This window comes from Sinocyclocheilus anshuiensis, unplaced genomic scaffold (genome assembly GCF_001515605.1).
Source record: "Sinocyclocheilus anshuiensis isolate Anshui unplaced genomic scaffold, SAMN03320099.WGS_v1.1 scaffold976, whole genome shotgun sequence".
Classification (NCBI taxonomy): domain Eukaryota; kingdom Metazoa; phylum Chordata; class Actinopteri; order Cypriniformes; family Cyprinidae; genus Sinocyclocheilus; species Sinocyclocheilus anshuiensis.
Genome location: NW_015552538.1, coordinates 700,698 through 720,031, shown reverse-complemented (window position 1 = coordinate 720,031; position 19,334 = coordinate 700,698). Strand labels below are relative to the sequence as shown.

The following is a 19,334-nucleotide window of genomic DNA, read 5'->3' as shown; positions in this document are numbered from 1 at the left end:
GGGAAATAATTCCTACTATTGGAAGGCCGGGTAAGAAAGGTTACTCTCAAATTTGCTTTGTTCTTGCTGTATCCTTGTGGAAAATAGAACTGAGAATTTGATCACACTGTATTGTAGGTCAAAGCAGAGAAGTCTGTTATATTAATTGTTATGGACGGGATACTTCGGATGGGTTTTGCTCAGTCAATAATATAACCAAACTTAATAGAGGCTGACATTGAACAATTGGGGAAAGCTATTATTTTAGTTGACACTGAAGTTTTGAATGTTCTTATTAGAGTAGTAGTTCCATAGTTATGAAGAGGTTTATTTTGCGAGAAGGATGGTATGGCTGACTGTACATTATCCTGCTTATTACACAGCTACTTATCAAATAAACAGAAACATTACTTTGAGTTTTAACTAAAGTCTTAGGCATCATCTTAATGTTTTAAGTAAAAAAGTCCATTGCAAACAATCAGCCTAGCAACAATACAGTAATATTAATGCAGAAGTTTAAGGTCTTTTTTTTTACACTACAATAGTTTGTAATTGCGTTTGTATGAAACAAGAGAAAGCGAGACTGTAGTATTATACGAGAGACATAAATGATGAGAAATATTAGAAAATACAATCATTTGGGGTCAGTAAGATTTATTTATTTTGCTGTTCTTTTGAATTTTTTATTCAAAGAATCATGAAAAAAATGACCTTGGTTTCCACAAAAAAAATTAAGCATATTAACCGTTTTTAACATTGATAATGATAAGAAATGCTTCTTGTGCACCAAAATCGGGAAATTATAATAATTTCTGAAGGATAATGTGACACTGAAGACCGGAGTTGTGGAAAATTCACATTTGCCATCACAGGAATAAATGTATAAAATTATAGAATAAAGTTATTTGTAATAACGTTTCACAATATTACTATTTTTACTGTATTTTTGATCAGCCTTGGTGAGCATAAGAGACCTCAAAACCAAAAAAATCTTACTGACCCCAAACCTCTGAATGGTAGTGTACAGTATGTGATCACGTGATGCTGCAGTTGACCAATCAGAATCAAGTATTCCAGAATCAAGAGCCGTTCAATAAATTAAATGAATAACTGCTGCATATCAGCAGTTTTAGTGTTATTTGTTATTATGGACATACTCTGAGTTGGAGTAATGGAAATAATCTTGCCACAGCATAAAGTATCTGTTTGGGAATTTTGAATAGCTTTTGCTTATAAGATAACCTCTAGACACACTTAAGGCTGTTTCCTTAACATGACTGCCATTACCTCTACACTCCTCTTTACATGACTACCAGTGAGATAATGATACAATCCGTGGCTATATACTTTTCCATTTGATGACCTTTCACCTCCCCACCATCACCAATCAAACGAGCCGGAGAGCGTGAAAGAACCAAATCGAGTTGTTATGGACCATCTGCTGGACGAGAAGCACTAATCACATTTTGATATATTGAGTGGTTTCTGTACACTTCAATAAAACATTGTTCTTAGGGTCAGAAGGGTCCCAGGAGAAAAAAAAAAAGAGCCTTGACTCTTCCTCTGAAGTTCGCAGAGCGAGTCCGTTTGTCAGTCTACTGAAGCTCTCTCTGCTCTTCAGGGCAATGCATTTACACATGGTACAAAGTGAGTTTCCACATACTTGATGTGAAAACGGGCTCAGGCTGTCAATGAAAGCTCTTATTATGCATTGAAACCTCAGAAGATCATGCAAGGTTACAGCACCAGAGCAGAATCTGAGCATGCCTGAAGTGAACTGATGTACCTCTCAAATCTCCCACATCTGCTTCAGTACATCAAAAGTAGTCGGAAGAAGCAATTGCATCTGAGCATAAAATAAAAATGCAATTTTGAAGTTTTTACAGTAGGGTCTGTCTGCTTGCACATAAAATGATCATTAGATTTAGTTACTGCTACACAATGGCTTGGGTGATCGTTTGTCCCTTTTTTACTGATCCTGTGTTTTGTGTGCTTACCAGTTAAAAGGCAGTTCTGGGACAGAAAAATCAGCTCCACATTACCCCCTAAAACAATCATGCTTGGTATCAACCAAGCACCAGCTCTAGCATGAGAACCATCACCACTTTTGTGGAAAAGGTGTATTAGATGAGAAATATCCAGCTCTTCTTTCCCTTTCGCTGTTTTTCGGTAATAAAACCTCATGGAACTGTCAGTCTAACATATCCAGAAATAAACCTCATCTCTTCAGTTTAATGACTGGAGAGCACCAGACCTGGTTATTTATTTGTTTATTTATTTGTTTATTTTTGGTATATGCAGGATATAAAATTGTTTGGCCAAGGTTGTTTTCTATCTTTCACCGAAATGCCATTTCTAGACATTTTGGAACATTATTTTTGAGTGACTGTGTGACACGATTTGTCATTCTGAAGTAGGATTCCGTCTGGTTTGTTCATTGCTTGATTTATGCATTTGTTAATTCATTATTTCATTCAGCATATCACCAGGGCTGCAGACAAAAGGTCAGCCTCTCAAAGAATATGGTAAATATTGTATTAATATCATCAGAGATTCATCTGATGTATTTGTAGTATTTTTTAAATATTTATGTATTTATTCATTTTTTTAATGTTTATTTATAAAAAAAATTAAAAAGTATTTCTATTTGGCTTTATTTTTATTTTATTTCAGTTTTAGGGTTGACAGGTTTGGTTCCATTTAAAAGAACTCTGGTGCAATTTCTGTAATAATGAGGTTTGTTTGATGCAGTTTATTATATTAGATGTGAATGTTGCCTTTGGAACCTTGTTGGGCACCAAACAAATGGACCAGAATGCCCTGACTTCCAAACAAACTCTGGTGGGGTTTGACTTATATATGTACGCAACACGAACCAAAGAATCCAAAAACAGGAAGTGGTGTCACAAGATGTGACCCTAAAAAGGACAAAATAATCAGGCATACCCGGTTCTTCACATAGGACACTTATTTTATAAGCTTTTTGTGGTTTATAAGCTGGTAAAAATACCGTATTACCATACAACGAGCACATGGAATTGTTTTGATTTTCGGTAAATTTGCATCATAAAAGCTATATACATCATAAAAGCTGTCCAATCAGGTTCACTGTTAAAAATGACAGTGTGAACGTTTAGCAAACTAGGACTAAATGTATCCTTTTTTTTTTTTTTTTGATCTGAACCAAAAGAACTAAGAGAATGGAACTACCAGTGTAAAAACCCTTTGTTTTAATAATTTTACTACTTCAATTTAAACATATTCAGTTAGTTGCCAAGACAATGTTTCTAATTTTCATTCTTTTTTTTTAACTTGTTCATTTAAAAATTATATTTTGTTTTATTTTAGCTTTAGATTTTAATTAATGAAAATGATCCTCAACTTTTTTAGTTAACAATGACACTGTTTCTGTATATTTGCCATGATTTACATCATATTCACATTATGTCCATTTTGCTGTTTCTCTGTAAATGGGAGAAAGAGTCTAATATCCTCTCTTCTATAACATCATTGAAGACAGATCTATAGCAGAAATGTGCTAGCCAAGATGATGTCTGTGGAAGCAGTGACAGAAGGGGTATTCAGGAGGTATTCCTGACACTTCCTGAATGAATATCCCTCACATGAGAATTATATTCTCCCCCTCACACTGTTCCAAATTTACTGCACCTGATAGAATCTGAAAATATCTCGCCTTCAGATCCAATGCAGAATAGAAATGTTCATGCAACTTTTACTATGAAAACTTATACAGACTTTACAAATCTATAAAATAAGTAACATGCACATCTGAATTTGGCTATATTCACTGCATATTATGAAATAGCGTTAATTGGTTCAGTGATATATTTCATTTAAAATTAAGTCCTACTAATTGTACTGTATGTTTTCCAGAGTTGTAACTTAATAACGGCACATCTTTCTGTAAAGTAAACACTGTTCATTGGCACATCAGGCACATGTCCATGTTATGTACCAAAAGCAGTATAACTCAGTTTAGGAGCTTTCCTATGCCATATGACAGATGTGTCCTCTGAGCATATTGCTGTCTCATATCGCTGGAACAAGGTTAGAATTCATTCCTCACCCTGTCTTCCCTCCCCCAGCAGTGCATCCATCAGAACAACATGATGAAGCCCCATTTTGCTTCCAACATGTGACTGAAAACAGTCTCCTCTGGGAAAGACTTTTTAAAGACAACAAATTCTGAAATTTAACTCAAACATGAGGTTTAAAATGGAAAACCTTATTAGGTTATGAACTGTATGCAGCGAGTTTGGACGCTTTGAACGCCCCATGTTTGACTGACTGGAGCATTAGGAGGTTGATAGATGCATACATGTTTGAATGGCTTTGGAGAACACTGCTGCTCTTGGGGAAAGGGAATTCCAGAGGCTCCAGCATGCTCTAGAGGCTCACCATCAAGATACTGTTGTATGAATGTTGCATAGATAAGTACACATTAAAAAAAATGCCATATTGTGTCAGAAGTCAGAGACGGGAGATTCTAGTGCCAGTTTGATATTCAGTGCTTAACCCAGACCTCTGTGTATGTGTATCAGGCATCCTTTGAAGTGGAATGTTAGAATATGATAAACTCTTTAAAAAATATATTGAAATATTATCAGTGAGGAGTAGCATTTTTTTAAGTAAATCTGTCAATATTACTGGAGCTAAAAATAAAAGGTCCCACTAACACTTTTGAGAACATTTGACCTGGCATGGAAACAGAAAAACAGAAGACTTTAGAGAAATGTAACATAAAAACAGCTTTCTACTGCTTCACAGCAATCCTGGATTGCATATATGTTGGTGTTAAAAGAAAATGACACATTTAATTAATGCACATGCTTAACATGCATTATATGCTGTATATGGCTGTAGGGCCATGACACAGAGGGAAATGCTTTATTGTCCCATATATTTATTGTCCCAATAAAGTCTCTTATAATTAACTGATGACTCTGAGCAATTTCATTACAATCAGAAAAACACATTTGCATTTGTCAGAGTAACGGATATTAAAGTTCCTTCACAATCACACCCAGGGGTAAATGTGGGGTGAGGTAAGCTTGTTTATTTATAGATACAAGTTTCCACAGTAAGGGTGTCCTTGTACACATTCAGATAGTCTAAATATAGATCTTCATTTACAAAGAACAATACTGAGAATATAATAGGGAAACTTACTATACACAGATATAATTCCAGTCTAGTTCAGATTATATAAAGCATGCATCCATGTAGATAAGCCTTAAAGGGACAGTTCACCCAAAAATCTGTCATCATTTACTTAACCTTGTGTCATTCCAAACCTGCATGACTTGTAGAACCTGGAAATGCTGGAAATAATGTTCTTTTAAATTAGGGGTGCGCCGATCCGTTATTCAGTATCGGTATCGCTCCGATACTGGCATTTTCTGCTGGATCGAGTATCGGTCAGACGAGGCCGATCCAAATCCGATATTGTGCGTATACTATTCTGTGTTTATTAAGCCCCACGAAAGCCACAAAAAACATTATAAAGCACAATAAAGTTTTCGCGTATTATATTTCAAGTGTTCTGAAGCCGTTCCATAGTTTAATGTGAGGTGATGAATATTTACCTAAGTCAAGTTCACATAACTCTTCGCTACGCTGCGGCTGTCTGTCATTCTCCATTCAGTGTTCAAACTGCGTGTCACGTTCGGTTACGACAGTCAAGACGATGAAACTCTCTCTAAGATGATTCAATGTTCCTAATATTATACTTGATCTGTAAATAAAGATAAATGATTTTGCATAAAAGGACTTTATCTTGCTGGAGTTTTGTGCCGTTTCTAAATCATGTTAATTTCTACCAGGTATCTGTTAGATCGCAACACTGGTGTAGAGAGCTCTATGAATTGTTCTTCACGAGCACAGTGACTGAAATTTAAATCTGTTAAAAGAAAAGGCTCAATAAACTAACACACAGATTGAATACACTGCGCATTATTATCTCTTCACTTTGTGCTTTGAACTTCCCTATGCTGCGCGCTGTGATTCCGTGTTGCTTCAAGCGCATCATTCTGCGCACGGGATGCGCATAAGCGCTTTGTGCCGGTCTGTATTGGAGCCTTTTGTATTATAATACTTTTGCGCAATGAAAGATTGTTAATAGCCTTTCTTGTTCGTCTTATCTATCATATGTTGCTGCAACATTACTTTGCTATACATTTAAAATAAATGTCTTTTAATTTATAATATGTGACCCTGGACCACAAAAAGTCATAAGGGTCCATTTTTTAAAATTGAGATTTATACATCATCTGAAAGCTTAATAAATAAGATATTTAATAATAAATAATAATAAATAATATAAATGATAAATAAATTAATAATAAAGAATAAATAATAATATTTATATATAAATATATTTATATTTTGTCTAAATATAGACAACGCTAAGTTGTCTATATTTAGTAGATTGTGTGTAACACACAAAAGAGTGACAGGTCAACACGCATTGAGGTATAGAAATTCTACACTGATTAAAAAAAAAAACTGCACTGGTATCGGATCGATATCGGTACCGGCAGATACTCAGAATTTTTGGTATCGGATCGGGATCGGTTCTGAAAAAGTGGTATCGAGCCAGCCCTATTTTAAATGTCTATATGATCTTAGTGGGCTCCAGTATGTGAAATTAACAATATTTAATTATTGATTCTTTTATCCATGATTGGATAGATGGAATTCTAGACATTGACTGTAGCAACCAAAACTTCCGAAAGAAAATACATTTCTGAAGAAACAAGACTCATTTGCATAGACGTGTATTTTAAATAATTTATTTCAAAATCAACAGTTTTGGGATGTGATATTTGAGTGATGCATAGCATATACTGTATATAAAACTGCAACTTGTTGGTTATGCTAAATAATACTCCCATAAATGTAAAATAATTTTTAAAGCCTTTCGATTAGTCTCAAAATACTGCTTTTCTCCAAATGTTTCATTCCACAGAGATGTGACCTGTAAAGCTAATTACATTTATAGAAGAAAACTATGCATTAGGGAGATGCATTTTACATAATTTTGTTTGGCAATAGCAAAAGGATATTAACAGCACGAGAGTGCTCGCTTATGAAAGAAGCTAAAAAGTGTGAAAGTAGGGTCAAGATCAATACATTATTTCTGTGTCTTCTGTGTCATCCGACCCTAGATTGGGAGACAGGCACTAATTTAAATTCGTGCCAGAGCCTGGTGATGCTACCATTAATTCCTGATAAGAAAGGACCGTTGTACTGCTTTCCTTAATCTTTGACTGATGCTTCTGCACGATCAATATCCTTTCTTTCTCTATTTCCCTTTTTCTTTGCTTTTTTTCACTTGAAGATTGATCGTTCAGAGTTGTGAGCTGTTTACGCTCACTCCTCAACGCTCATTATTGTCGCAATTAGGATGTCTTCTGGGACTAAGGTGGGGGTGGATGAGTGGGGGGCCGACATTAAAATCCACTGACCCCCCTGACATTCTCATCTAGTCCGGGTTGTTCAGTGAAGCAGCCTTTGACGGAAACTTATTGTGGTCAAGGGGTAAGAAAGCATCTCAAACAAGTGGATTAAGTGAGAGAGAGCGCAAGCGAGGGGGGACGCGAGTGTATACGTACGCATGTGTGTGTGTGAGCGAGAGAGAGAGAGAGAGAGAGAGAGCAGGAGACAGAGAGAGAAAGCGAGAGGACGAGAGCGTGGGGGGTGTTTGAGTTGCTGCTGCTTGTGCCGGTGAAGAGGAAATAATCACAGTGTTGTTTCCTCATGAATTATTAAGAAGCCCCCCCAGCCTCTTTTAGCTTGAGTCAAAATGCTGCATTTTCCTCTGTGGCTATAAAGCAAAGAGGAGATTTGTTGTATGTTTTTTGTTGTTGTTTTTTTGTTTTCCTAGGTGTATCACAGCTGGTAAGCAGGACTTGTAAGCGTGCCGAACAAGTGCTCAGATGAGCAATCCGAGCGCAGCACCAGGAGCATCAGCACTGAAGAGCTGGAACTGAGAGACAGAAGCAGTTCCCTCCACTGCACACGACAGCAGCGGCCACTCTCGCTCTGCATGCTTTTTTTCCCTTCCGTTCTTTCTGGAGTTGAGCTCTTGTTCGTCAGAGCAACGGGACTTAGTGGATACTGGGGCTCCGAGCTGTTATCCAAGCATCCCAAACGCAGACCTGGCTGCCCACATGCCGATCGAATTTGTTTGCAAAATCAAATTTGCAGAGGAGGATGAGAAGCAGAAAGGCAACCAGGATGGGGACAAGGAGAGCCTGATCGAAGAGAGCTGCAGCCCCCCAGCCAAGGACCTGGCCGGCTTCGCCAATGCCTGCTCGCTCCATGGGATTAACCACATCTTTGTGTCGGGCCGGCTGGGTGTCAGACAGACCCTCTGGGCTCTCGCGTTGCTGGTGTCCCTAGCTCTCTTTCTATACCAGGCGGCAAAGTGTGCCATCTCCTACCTGGAGCATCCTCACGTCACGGCACTGAACGAGGAGGCCACCCCAGAGATGGTGTTCCCCGCCGTGACCATCTGCAACATCAACCGTTTCCGCTTTTCCGCTCTTACCGACGCCGACATCTACCACCTGGCCAACTTGACCGGCTTGCCCCCCAAAAACAAGGACGGCCACAAGCCCACCGATTTGGAGTATCCGGCACCGGACATGCAGGACATCTTCAACCGGACGGGTCACCAGCTGGAAGAGATGCTGAAGAGCTGCAACTTCAGTGGGCAGAACTGCTCGGCCGAAGACTTTACAGTGGTAAGCTCGAGAAAAGTTTCTGTTTGGCTTGCAACTTTTGCTTCAGAAAGTTAACTTTAGAGAAAAAGTTAATGGCAAAAACTACATAGGGCCATTTATTATTAGAATCGAGAACATGGTGGAGGTGTAAAGAGCAATAAATGTCCAAAATCCTGTATCGGAACTGCTGGAATAGTGTGTTTATTTGCACTGTAGAAGCGAATGTTCTGTTTTCAGATGAAACTGAGGAGTCTGCAGGTGTTGCAAACAAATTCAATTTATTATTACAAGGGAAACACTTTCTGTTAGTGGTGAGGTGGATAGATATGCTTTCTTCTCTGGTTTCTCTGTAAATAGGGCACAGACATGGCTTACTATCCTCATTGTGTTCACAGGAGAGGTCCTGTTTCTCTGTACTCATGATTTCTTATAATATACCGACAGCAGCAGGGGATTCAGCTGTTCTCCTCAAGGGAGAAGAGCAGGGTGCATTTTTATATTTACTTTTCTGTTGTTTGATACCGCCACCAGTGTCAGCTTCTGAAAGAGTGCATGGCAACAATACTGCTTTGTAAAAACTCTCACTCACTTTTTATACCACCTTTGCCAAGAGTGAAGTTTTCTCAGTGTTGTATTTCAAACCTGTCACTGTTGGAATTAAATATTTAGAGTCTGAAATCATACATGATTTTTGCATTAGCTAAATTGGTTAAAACGAATAAAACAAATTCCATAAGCTGACCAAGTCCATTCCAGAAGGTCTTATATGTGTCCATCATGACATATTTATTGAAGTTATGGATATGGCTTGGATATGGCAGAATGGATATGGCTTTGGTAATGGCAAAGAACATTTGTCAAGTCTTAATAGGAGTGTTGGACATACATACCTTACTGAGATGGACACATTCTCCATCTTGATAACATGGAGCGACCCTTTGATGTAGTATAGAGTTTTAGTCTTCTGCTCTACTCAAGGTAGATACATATGTTTGATCCTAAGTACCATTCATGTGATACAAGAAATTAGAAGTGACGGCTGAGACTCTCTCGGCTTCTCTCTTCCACTCCTACTTTCTTTCACCCCTTCTTTACGGTCTCTCTCCCCATTGGCCACAGCAGGGAAAATGCCACGCTTCTGCAGAAAGATAAAAGCAAAGCTGAGAAGAGAAAACGGTAAAAGTTGTGACAGCCAAATGTGAAATGTTGTCCTCACAGTTGTTTGTGCTTGCAGTTTGTTCAAGAATTCAAAGATGAATTCAAGAGGCACAGGTTATCTGCATCAGACATTAAAAGACAATTTACTCCCCTCATGTCGTTCCAAACCTGTGTGACTTACTTTCTTCTGTGGTACCCAGTTGGAGAAATTCTGAAAAATGTATTTCAGTGTAACAACTTTGAATTGGGACTAGAGCTTTTGAGCTTCAAAAAGAATGTAAAAGCACCATGAAAGTGTCATAAAAGTAGTCTGTGTGACTTGTGAGTCCCCTGGAGCCACAAAATAGCTGTGTGACAAATTAAAAGACCAAAATTACGTTTTTTTTTATTATTAAATTCATCTGCCTTTGATCTCTTTAACACGTTCTTAGGAGGTAACGAGAGAAGGAACAATGTCTGATTCACAAGTGATATATTTACATTGAATCAGTTGATATGATCTGAGTGATTCATTCACAAACCAGGTAATATTTGGTTATTGTGATGCACCGTTTCATTAGCAGTGGTTAAAGGTCACATATTTTACACCTTTCTGGAGTTTTATTTTAGGTTTTGATGTCCTTAAGAATATATATTTGCGGTATAAGTACCAAAAACCATCTCAATATATTTTTACAGCTCCTTTCTCAGGAGCTCTGCTCAGAAAAGGTCGATTTTGACCTGTCTAATTAATATTCACGAGCCTCTCTTCTGATTGGTCTGTTGTTTTCTGAGTGACGCACGGCCAGGCCAACCACAGGTAACTAGGGTCAGCCGACGTCACAGCGCTAGCTGGAGGCAGCAAAACAAAGGGGAAACTGGAGGCGGCCCATTCAAACCAGCGCAGGTTCGGCTACATAAGGAGCTTAAAATATCATCTTGTTGTGATGTTGGGTGCCAGAATCAACGTAATACAGCCTCAAATTAGAAATCTGATCGCATGCATATCTGCTGCCACTGCCAGACAAAAAAACCGACGACGGCTGTGGTTAAATGCGATAAAAGAGCGGACTGGACAGAAACGATCATCAAAAATGCTCGCATTTGCAGCCCACACTTCTTATCAGAAAAGGTTCAATAAAGTATTGTCTTTTGTTGTTATGGATGCGTCTACAGATTTCTTGCCATATGCATCTCACGACTATGTCGTGTATGAAATAATGTCTGTTTGAATGTGCGTAAAACAACAAACTGACGAATTATATATAATCATTTGTAATTGTACGTGGTTAAAGTTAACCTTTTAGACATGTTTCCGTGTTGTTGTTGCTCAGCAATGGCATGGACACGATGTTGTCTGGGGTTTGGCAAAAGGAGAGTGGGACAGTGGGCGGTGCTCGGGGTGGTGACTGAAGGCGGTGACTGTGTAGTTCTGACATCAACTTTTTACGGAAGTCACAACAGTTCGTGAAAAATCACAGCTACTTTATGTAGGCTGTGTGCATTTTACTGTGGACTGACTGTTTTGAAACTTATATGGTAGTTACATAGCACCTAGACCTCAGTTATCATGAAAAAAGCCAGGAAATTTCAGATTTGACAATATGGGACCTTTAACTGCTTTTGGAGGAAATTAAATGTTGCTGTTAAATTACTCACCCTGAGGCCGTCCAAGATGTAGGTAACTTTTTTTTTCAATAAAACAGTTAAGAAAATTTTTTGCTGAAACCGTGGTCCTTGGTGATTCATAAAATGCAAGTCAGTGGCTACTGGCACTTGACAGTCAAAAAGAGCATATACAGGCATCACAAAATTAATACCCATGGCTCCTGACGATATATTGAAGTCTTATGGAGTGAAACGATTGGTATGTGCAAGAAACTGAAAATTATTTACAACATTGTTACAGACCACGGTTTCAGCTAAAAATCATCTTTACTATGGTTACATAGCAACAGTTACATAATGCACTATTTGTACTACCTTTATGATACTTTTATGGTGCTTTTGCATCACTTCCATCAGTGCCTAAGTTCCCATTCTTCGTAACTTCATAAAAAAACTGCAGTACATTTCTCCATTTGTGCATTACTGCAGAAAGAAAGTCATACAGGTTTGGAACAACATGAGGGAGAGTAAATGAGGACATAGTTTTATATACTGTATACATACATGTGTATATATCAATTTTAAGAAATTTTAATCCGTTAATAATTTGTTTCGGAAGATGCGATGGGCTATCCCATGTCAGCACGGGCCTCTCGCCAGCCACAGAAGGACTTCTTTATGAATTAATCTGCTTAAAGTTCCCTGCTCCACCATTCTCTTCCATCAGCCCTGTAATCTGTGTCTGAGAGGCTGTCAGTTAGATTAGTTACAGGCATCTTGCTGTCTCCACGCATGATGAGACACTTCCTCCATCCCACTGGCTGCGCAACCCGGGCAGAAAAACAAGGAGCAATTTTTGAGATGCGTCTCTTTAGCCTCTCCAGTGTGACTAGATTGCAGATGTAAGAGTGAACGGGATCACTGCGACTATCCCGGAAGCTTCGTATTAACAGCAGACCGGCTGATATTTTTAGTATAAAGTGTAAGAGATGACCTTAGCTGTGCTTGCTGGCCTCTGGGTGCGTGCGGATTACTAGCCTGAGGAAAAGAGCAGACGGCGTGTTCGTGTCTAGCCTATTCCAGATGCTGCGTTTATTTAATGACTGCATCAGCAGGGAAAGCGGTATATTTTCGATCAATCACATCCCTGGCATTTAGCCCCACTACTTGGTTTCAGCAATTGCACTCGTAATATGAGATGTTCATTTGTCATTCCCACGCCCAATGTCCTAGAGCTCTTCCCGTTCAGAAACACTGCAACAATAATCATTATATCAAAAGAACAGAGGTACGTTCAAATGTCTGCATCATAGATCATCACACTGTTTTATCATCAAATAAAAGGGCAAAAAAATCAAAGGCAAAATTTTCAAATTGGGTGTGCATATTCATTATATATATGTTCGTTGCTAAGCACAAATGTTTAATTTATGGTCTTTGATTTATGCTGATGTTAATAAAAATAGCATTTCCATTTTGCCTCATAGATGTAAATGACTTATATAACTGCTTTCAATTTAATGTAGCATTTTGTCTCACTTGTGAATATAAGAATTTCCTCTTCCTAGAAAGCTTATTGCAAAAGACATGCAGGACATGTATTTAAAATTGTATGAACAGCAGTCTAGTGTTCATGAAATCTGTGTTTATTTTAAATGAGTAGGTCTTTGAATTACTGACATTGTCAAAGGTTAAAAGGGGTTCTAATCATATTTAAAGATAGGGCTGGGCAATCAATTGTATTTTCACCGTGATCACCATTTCTGCTTCTTTCGATTAATTAAGTCATCTACGATATTGGCACACTGGTATTTTTTTCTATTGACATTTCTGTTAGCTTGCATTGGTAACAAGAATCCACCAGATTTCATGCTTGGGGTTGCCAGATGCCAGAGTTTAAATCCCCTAAATAAAGCTTTTCTCTTAAATAGACACATTTTCTGCACAGCTCTAAAAAAAGTGCTGATGATCTGAAAACTCAGCTGGAGTTTAGCAATCTCAGTTGCGATATTGCGAAAGTGTAATACAGTAAGTGTGTCTTCATTGACGACCATTGTTTGCCATTTTTTAAATCTGTGAGCAAATCTGATCAGTGACAAACTGTCATAAATCCAAGAATATCGATGGTACTGTTAGCAATTATGGTTGCTGAATAAATATACTTATGCAACCTCTGTGCTACAATACTTTGTACTTTTTTTTAATAGAAAAACACTAACATAATTTGGAATTATTGGAATTAATTTAGGAATATTAGGAATTTCACTCTACACAGTGGGAACCAAATGTCCCAGCAAGCACAGTAAAACCTGAAATGAGCTTAATAATCATACTAAATACTGTCTTAATAAAATAATAGACATGCAAAAAGGTTTCTGTGAGAATTAGATTTGGGGGGGGGCGGTAGAAAATATTATTAGTTTAGTATAAAACAATAGAAGTCATCGGAAAGTCCTCATCATGATAGATAAACACTTTCCGCCTGCATGTTTGTACATGTGTGTGATTTGCAGCATTATTTGCTGTCTGTTCCCCTCGACATGGGGTATAATTAAAACACTCAGCTGTTATTGACTCATGATAATTACTCACAATAGATATCATAATAAGATGTTTAGACATAATTGAATATAAATAGCTGTGCTTCAATTTTCCTTTCCACCTAACAGTCAGCTCCTGGTGGTGAAGGGGATTGTGAGTGGTTTAGCTCAGTCCAGCACGTACATGGAGGTTCTTTTAGCCTGCTCCACTGTGTGTGTGTTTGCTCTCCCACTTGCACTGTTTGCAGATGCATTTTCCGATTTAGTTTTAAGCAAGGACACATCCCCTGTGCATATATTCCTATGGATAACTGAGTGACACTGACCTAGATTGATCTAAAGCCCAGGGTGAGGACAGGGATTATTAAAGGGCCACTGTTGGCATTTGTCATGTCAGTCTGGAACAGAAGTGTTGAGAGGTACATGCTTTAATAGATTTAAAAGAACTGAATATGTGAGTGAACCGCTCCTGGGGTATGGTGACATGCTTTTAATAAAACAAGCCACTTCAGAGTTTTCAAAATGTCAGGTATCTTGTCTGCATTTTACAGCATTGCTGCTTCATTATGGAGTACATTTCTTCAAATATCATCTTACTGTCCTGTTGTTAGTGCTGTGTGTGACCTATAGTTGTTAGCACATATGCTCCAGACCAAAGGGTCAATGTTTAGCTGGTTAGCATATGTGTGTGGGTAGATGCCATGACTAGCGTCCACCATCTGGAAGCAAAAAGCATCTTTTCTCCATTGACCGTCATTTAAAAGTACTTGTTGATTCTCATCATTTATTTATTAATCAAAATACATTTAAATAAATATTTTTTTGTAGAAATGATATGTAAATATAAATACAACTAGCATTCAAAATTTGGGGGTTGATAAGAGTTTTATTTGAATAAAAATTAAGTAAAATAGTCATATTTGAACAATTTAAAGAAACTGTTTTGTATTTGAATATATTTTAAAATGTTTTTTTTTTCTTGTGATCTTCAGGATCACATGATCCTTCAGAAATCAGTCTTATATGCTGATTTGGTTCACAAGAAACATTTATTATTATTAATGTTGAACACAGGTGCTGCTTAACCATAATTGTTGTACTTTTTTAGAGATTTTTTCCCACCTTGTTACACTTGTGGTGGTCAAAACTGAGATTGAAACCACGTTTTGGTGATAATAGCTATAGCATATTAGGAGATTTATGAGAAATTTTTAAAAGGCTGGTCATTTTTGACCAGGAACACCAAATTCAAAAAGGATGTCATTATTTCTTATTTGAAACAGAATTCTTTTAAAATATTAAAATATCTTTGCTGTTACTTTTGCTCAATTTAATGTGTCCTTGTTGAATAAAAGTATTAATTCCTTAAAAAAATACTTAATGACCCTAAGTTAGTAAAATGAATTTATATGAATTCACAAATATTATATTATATTACAGTAGTTATTTTTGGAGGGCTCTTAAAAGTGTGAAATTGACTTTTTTTTCTGCTGCGTTTCATATTACAGTTCAGGGCGGTTGCTAATGAAATGTTTCAGAGTTTGGCCGATTTTAAAAGGCATACTTCTCTGCTTTCAGATGCCAACGGAGCAAGTGTCATTGCTGCATGTTAACAGATAGCTTTTTCTAATACTATAGACCTCCATGCATCAGACACATTGAGCCATGGTGCTCATGTGAGAAACGTGGGTTGAATCCAGCTCACGTCATGCCCTGATACCACAGTTTCATCTGTCTACTTTACTAAAACATCAAAAAAACAACGATCTTGTTCAGGCGTTGTGCAAAAGTGAAGCATGAGTGCAGTAGCTGCAGAAGCAGCCAAAAGTTCTGGAGATGGAGCGGTGTCGAGTCAGCTTGAGGTACGAGACATGTGAGGACTTTTGGCAGTAACAGGTGTTTCACATTGTGTTAGCGAGGAGCTAGCACTCTCCGCTCCTGAGGTAGGATGTCTTTCTCTCCGAGAGCTCTGTGCTGTGTGAGTGACATCAGGTCCCCCTGCGGGCTCAACGTCTGGCTCTTCTCGGCGTTCCCCCCGCTCCTTCTTCTGTCTTCCTGACAGAAACACAGGACTGAGGGAGCGTGAAAGTGACCGCGTTCCCACAGCTCTGTCCAAACAGACCATCAATTAGCCGCCCAGTTCCGTTGTCGCAGGTCTCCACAGATTGTTGAACCGCTGAACTACTGATACATTAAAATCCTCCGCTCAAAGCCTCAGCCTTCAGCTGCCCGCATAACAGTTTATCTCTCCTTCAGCACGCCTGCTGATGCACGGAGATGCAATTGCATGTGAGAGGCATAGCTGTAAACATACTTATCCTCAAGCCATTCCTGCTTTTAGGGGACGTGGGGACTATTGTGAGTGTTTATGTTTGTGTGAAGGAGACAAGGACAGACGGAGCGAACACACATACACACACACAACCAATCACAGCGGGGCTATTCGAATCCCCGGCAAATAGATCAGTGCTCTTTACACTAAACACATCAGCAGCGGCATTCCATAAGACAACCCACACCTGAGACTGATCGCTGTATTATGAATGCAGAGGCGGCGTTTCACTTGCTGGGATTTTTTTTTTCCTGTTACCGTTCCTCTCATCATCCTCCGATTTAGCAAGCTGACTACATCCGAAAAGTCTACGGCTCAAGGGATAGCTTTAAACTTGACGAAAAAAGCAGGGCCCTAATGTTTGGAGGCTGTAAACTCCCTCCAGAGTCCACAGAGACATTAGTTCCCACTTACATTTGTCTCTTTCTGACAAGCTGTCCGGCGAGCTGTTGGAACGAGTGTATGTGAGCGAGTGCGCATACGTGCTTCATCATATACTGATAGACTTGGAGGAGAAGATTGATAGTAACCCCTAACTTCGGCTGTTTGCTTCACCCTCCCTCCTAAATCAATATATTCCTCTGTCAGATTGCTTCCCAGGCCCTAGCCCGGCATGACTAATTATCTTGTTCCTGTGGTTTTGGCGGGAAGTCTGCTGTGTTTGATAATGAGGAGAAACCCATCCGTATGGATACATTTGCACTTTTGCATAGAGCTAAATGCATGCTTACCAATAAAATAAGCTAATGCAGAACGATGGATATACTCTTTGGCACACTGTTTACATATGCCGCAAGAAATTCTGTTCCAGCTTATTTTTCATTCAGAACTTCCTCTTCCCCGTGGCTTAGAGGCTATAAGAAAGGGATAAGCCCTGAAGAGGAGCACAGCGCTCGTCTGTCTTTGGTATCTGACTGGATTTTAATCGGAGTGCACAACGATATTCTGCGGCCAGTTTCTGAGCCACATGTCAAATATGTCGCCACAAATCATAGCTGTTGCTAGGCCTCGTCTAGGAGAGGTTCAGATCCCTGTCTTTCATCTCAGCCTCTCTAAAAGACTAAATGTCAGCACCCTTTAAATAATTTTATTATGCATTTACATTATGATTTAATTTAGACATTTATTTCATACTAAGTATACTTCCATTAACATATTTATTGACATATCACTTAAGGCTTACTGATATAAAATTATAATTAAACTTTATTTTGATTATTTCTTTATTGCACAATGCAAATTTCTTAATATTATGCCTAAAATGTGTTTTAATATCACTTAAATAAGGATTTTATGATCTCTGAATAAAATCTTGTCAGTCTTGAAATGCAAGGTATTTAAAGTGTACCTGAAGTATACAGTACTTGCAATAGTTTCACTTTTGCAGATTTAAAGGCCCGGTTTCACAGACAGGGTTTAGATTAAGCCAGGATTAGGCCATAGATCAATTAGAACATTTAAGTAACTTTTATAAATGTGTTATAAATTATAACGAAGATAAACAAATGGAGTAAAAAGGTATTGTTCAGTGCTATTTAATGATACCTAATGCATTAGCTAACTAATGTTAACCAATGTTAAGTGTAAACACATTGTACTTCCAAATATGTTGCCATTACTAAGACTAAAATCCTAAAATCTAACCAGCTACAAATACATGTTAAAAATTCATCAGGCCTTGCGAACGGGCTGGTCTGGGTAATGGATGTGCGTTTCTCCTCTGTCTTCGCTGCCACGGTTAATTACTGTGTGAAAAAGCAGCATATGCTTAAATATCAAATGAATCGCACAAGTGAAAATCTTTGTTCTGCTTAGTGCATGGAAATGTCATTGCGGAGAGGGTAAGGCAACATTAAAGTGGAAAATAAAAGAACATAAATGTCACTCAGTGTATTCTGGTCTGCGGTCTAGCAGAGCATGAAGGGCTGGCATGTTTGCTTGGTTGGACGATTACCCTGTGCTCTGAATTATGTTGAATGTCACACACTTGGCACTGCCTTTTGCTGATCTTTGGGGTTTGTTTGTACACTTGCACGCATTACGAAGCAGAGTGTATTGTTTCGTAAAATTTGTGTTGATACCCAGAATTCCTTGTACAGACGGGTCTAATACGAATAGCAAATTTAGCATCAGCATCTCCAATTCTCTTTGGATTGCAATGGCAACATGAATTCAGTTTGTTTTTTATTTATATATTTATACAGCTGCCATTATGCTGTGGTCTTCATTAGAATGAAAGTAAATAGAATTGTCAAACTGCTATGAAACTATGAGCACACAATCAACTGTTTATCAAAAATCGCCTGTATACAATGAATCCAAATCTTGCAGTCAAACAAACGGTGAGTATTTTCATCTCGTGCTTGCACAATGAATTGAAGCCTTCCTAGTCAAACAAAGAGCGAATATGTTCATCTCTGTTTTGAGCAACAAACCCCTTTGCTTTAATCCTTCCTTCAGGAGACGAATGCATAATGCCGCACCTCTTCACCCTCTTTCTCTCTCTCAGCACAGATAGCAGAGCTGAAGGCTCTTCAACACAAGCTTCCACAGGGGAGTGTCATTTTGTTTTTCTTCTGCGAGCAGCAGTGAAATGGATACATTTTGGGGATTAACAGTTTTAGTTAATTTGCATTAATTTCATTCTTTATCGACTTTCATTGGTCCATTGGTAGAACTGTTTTTATTTTATATTTGATAGGGCTTATGAAAATTTTCGGAGCCCTTAGCTTGGAAATGCAAACACGTTTGGTGTGGGTATTGTAAACTTAGCTAGATCCATTTGGCTGAACGTAATCTCCAATAACTCTCTAGTAATTTTATTCAGTATGTTTATTTGTTACAACTAATAAGCGGCATTGCGTGTGGTAAATGATACTGAAAGTGCTCCTGCGTGACTGTAATTATCTGGCAACAAGCGAGTCTTAACAAGGAGCTTAGAATGGGCCACTTTGGACAACTATCTATAAAGGCCCTAGGCACTCGTAAACA

General features: G+C 38.3%; 1 protein-coding gene across 1 annotated transcript in view; it reads left to right on the top strand.

Moving 5' to 3' along the window:
* Window positions 1–7,789: 7,789 nt before the first annotated feature.
* asic4a (acid-sensing (proton-gated) ion channel family member 4a) overlaps window positions 7,790–19,334 on the top strand; it is an 87,015-nt gene continuing 75,470 nt past the window's right edge. The window contains exon 1 of the mRNA XM_016454209.1: window positions 7,790–8,747. Within this exon, the coding sequence (XP_016309695.1) occupies window positions 8,172–8,747 (576 nt within the window). The 5' untranslated portion in view covers window positions 7,790–8,171. The remainder of the gene's footprint in view (window positions 8,748–19,334) is intronic.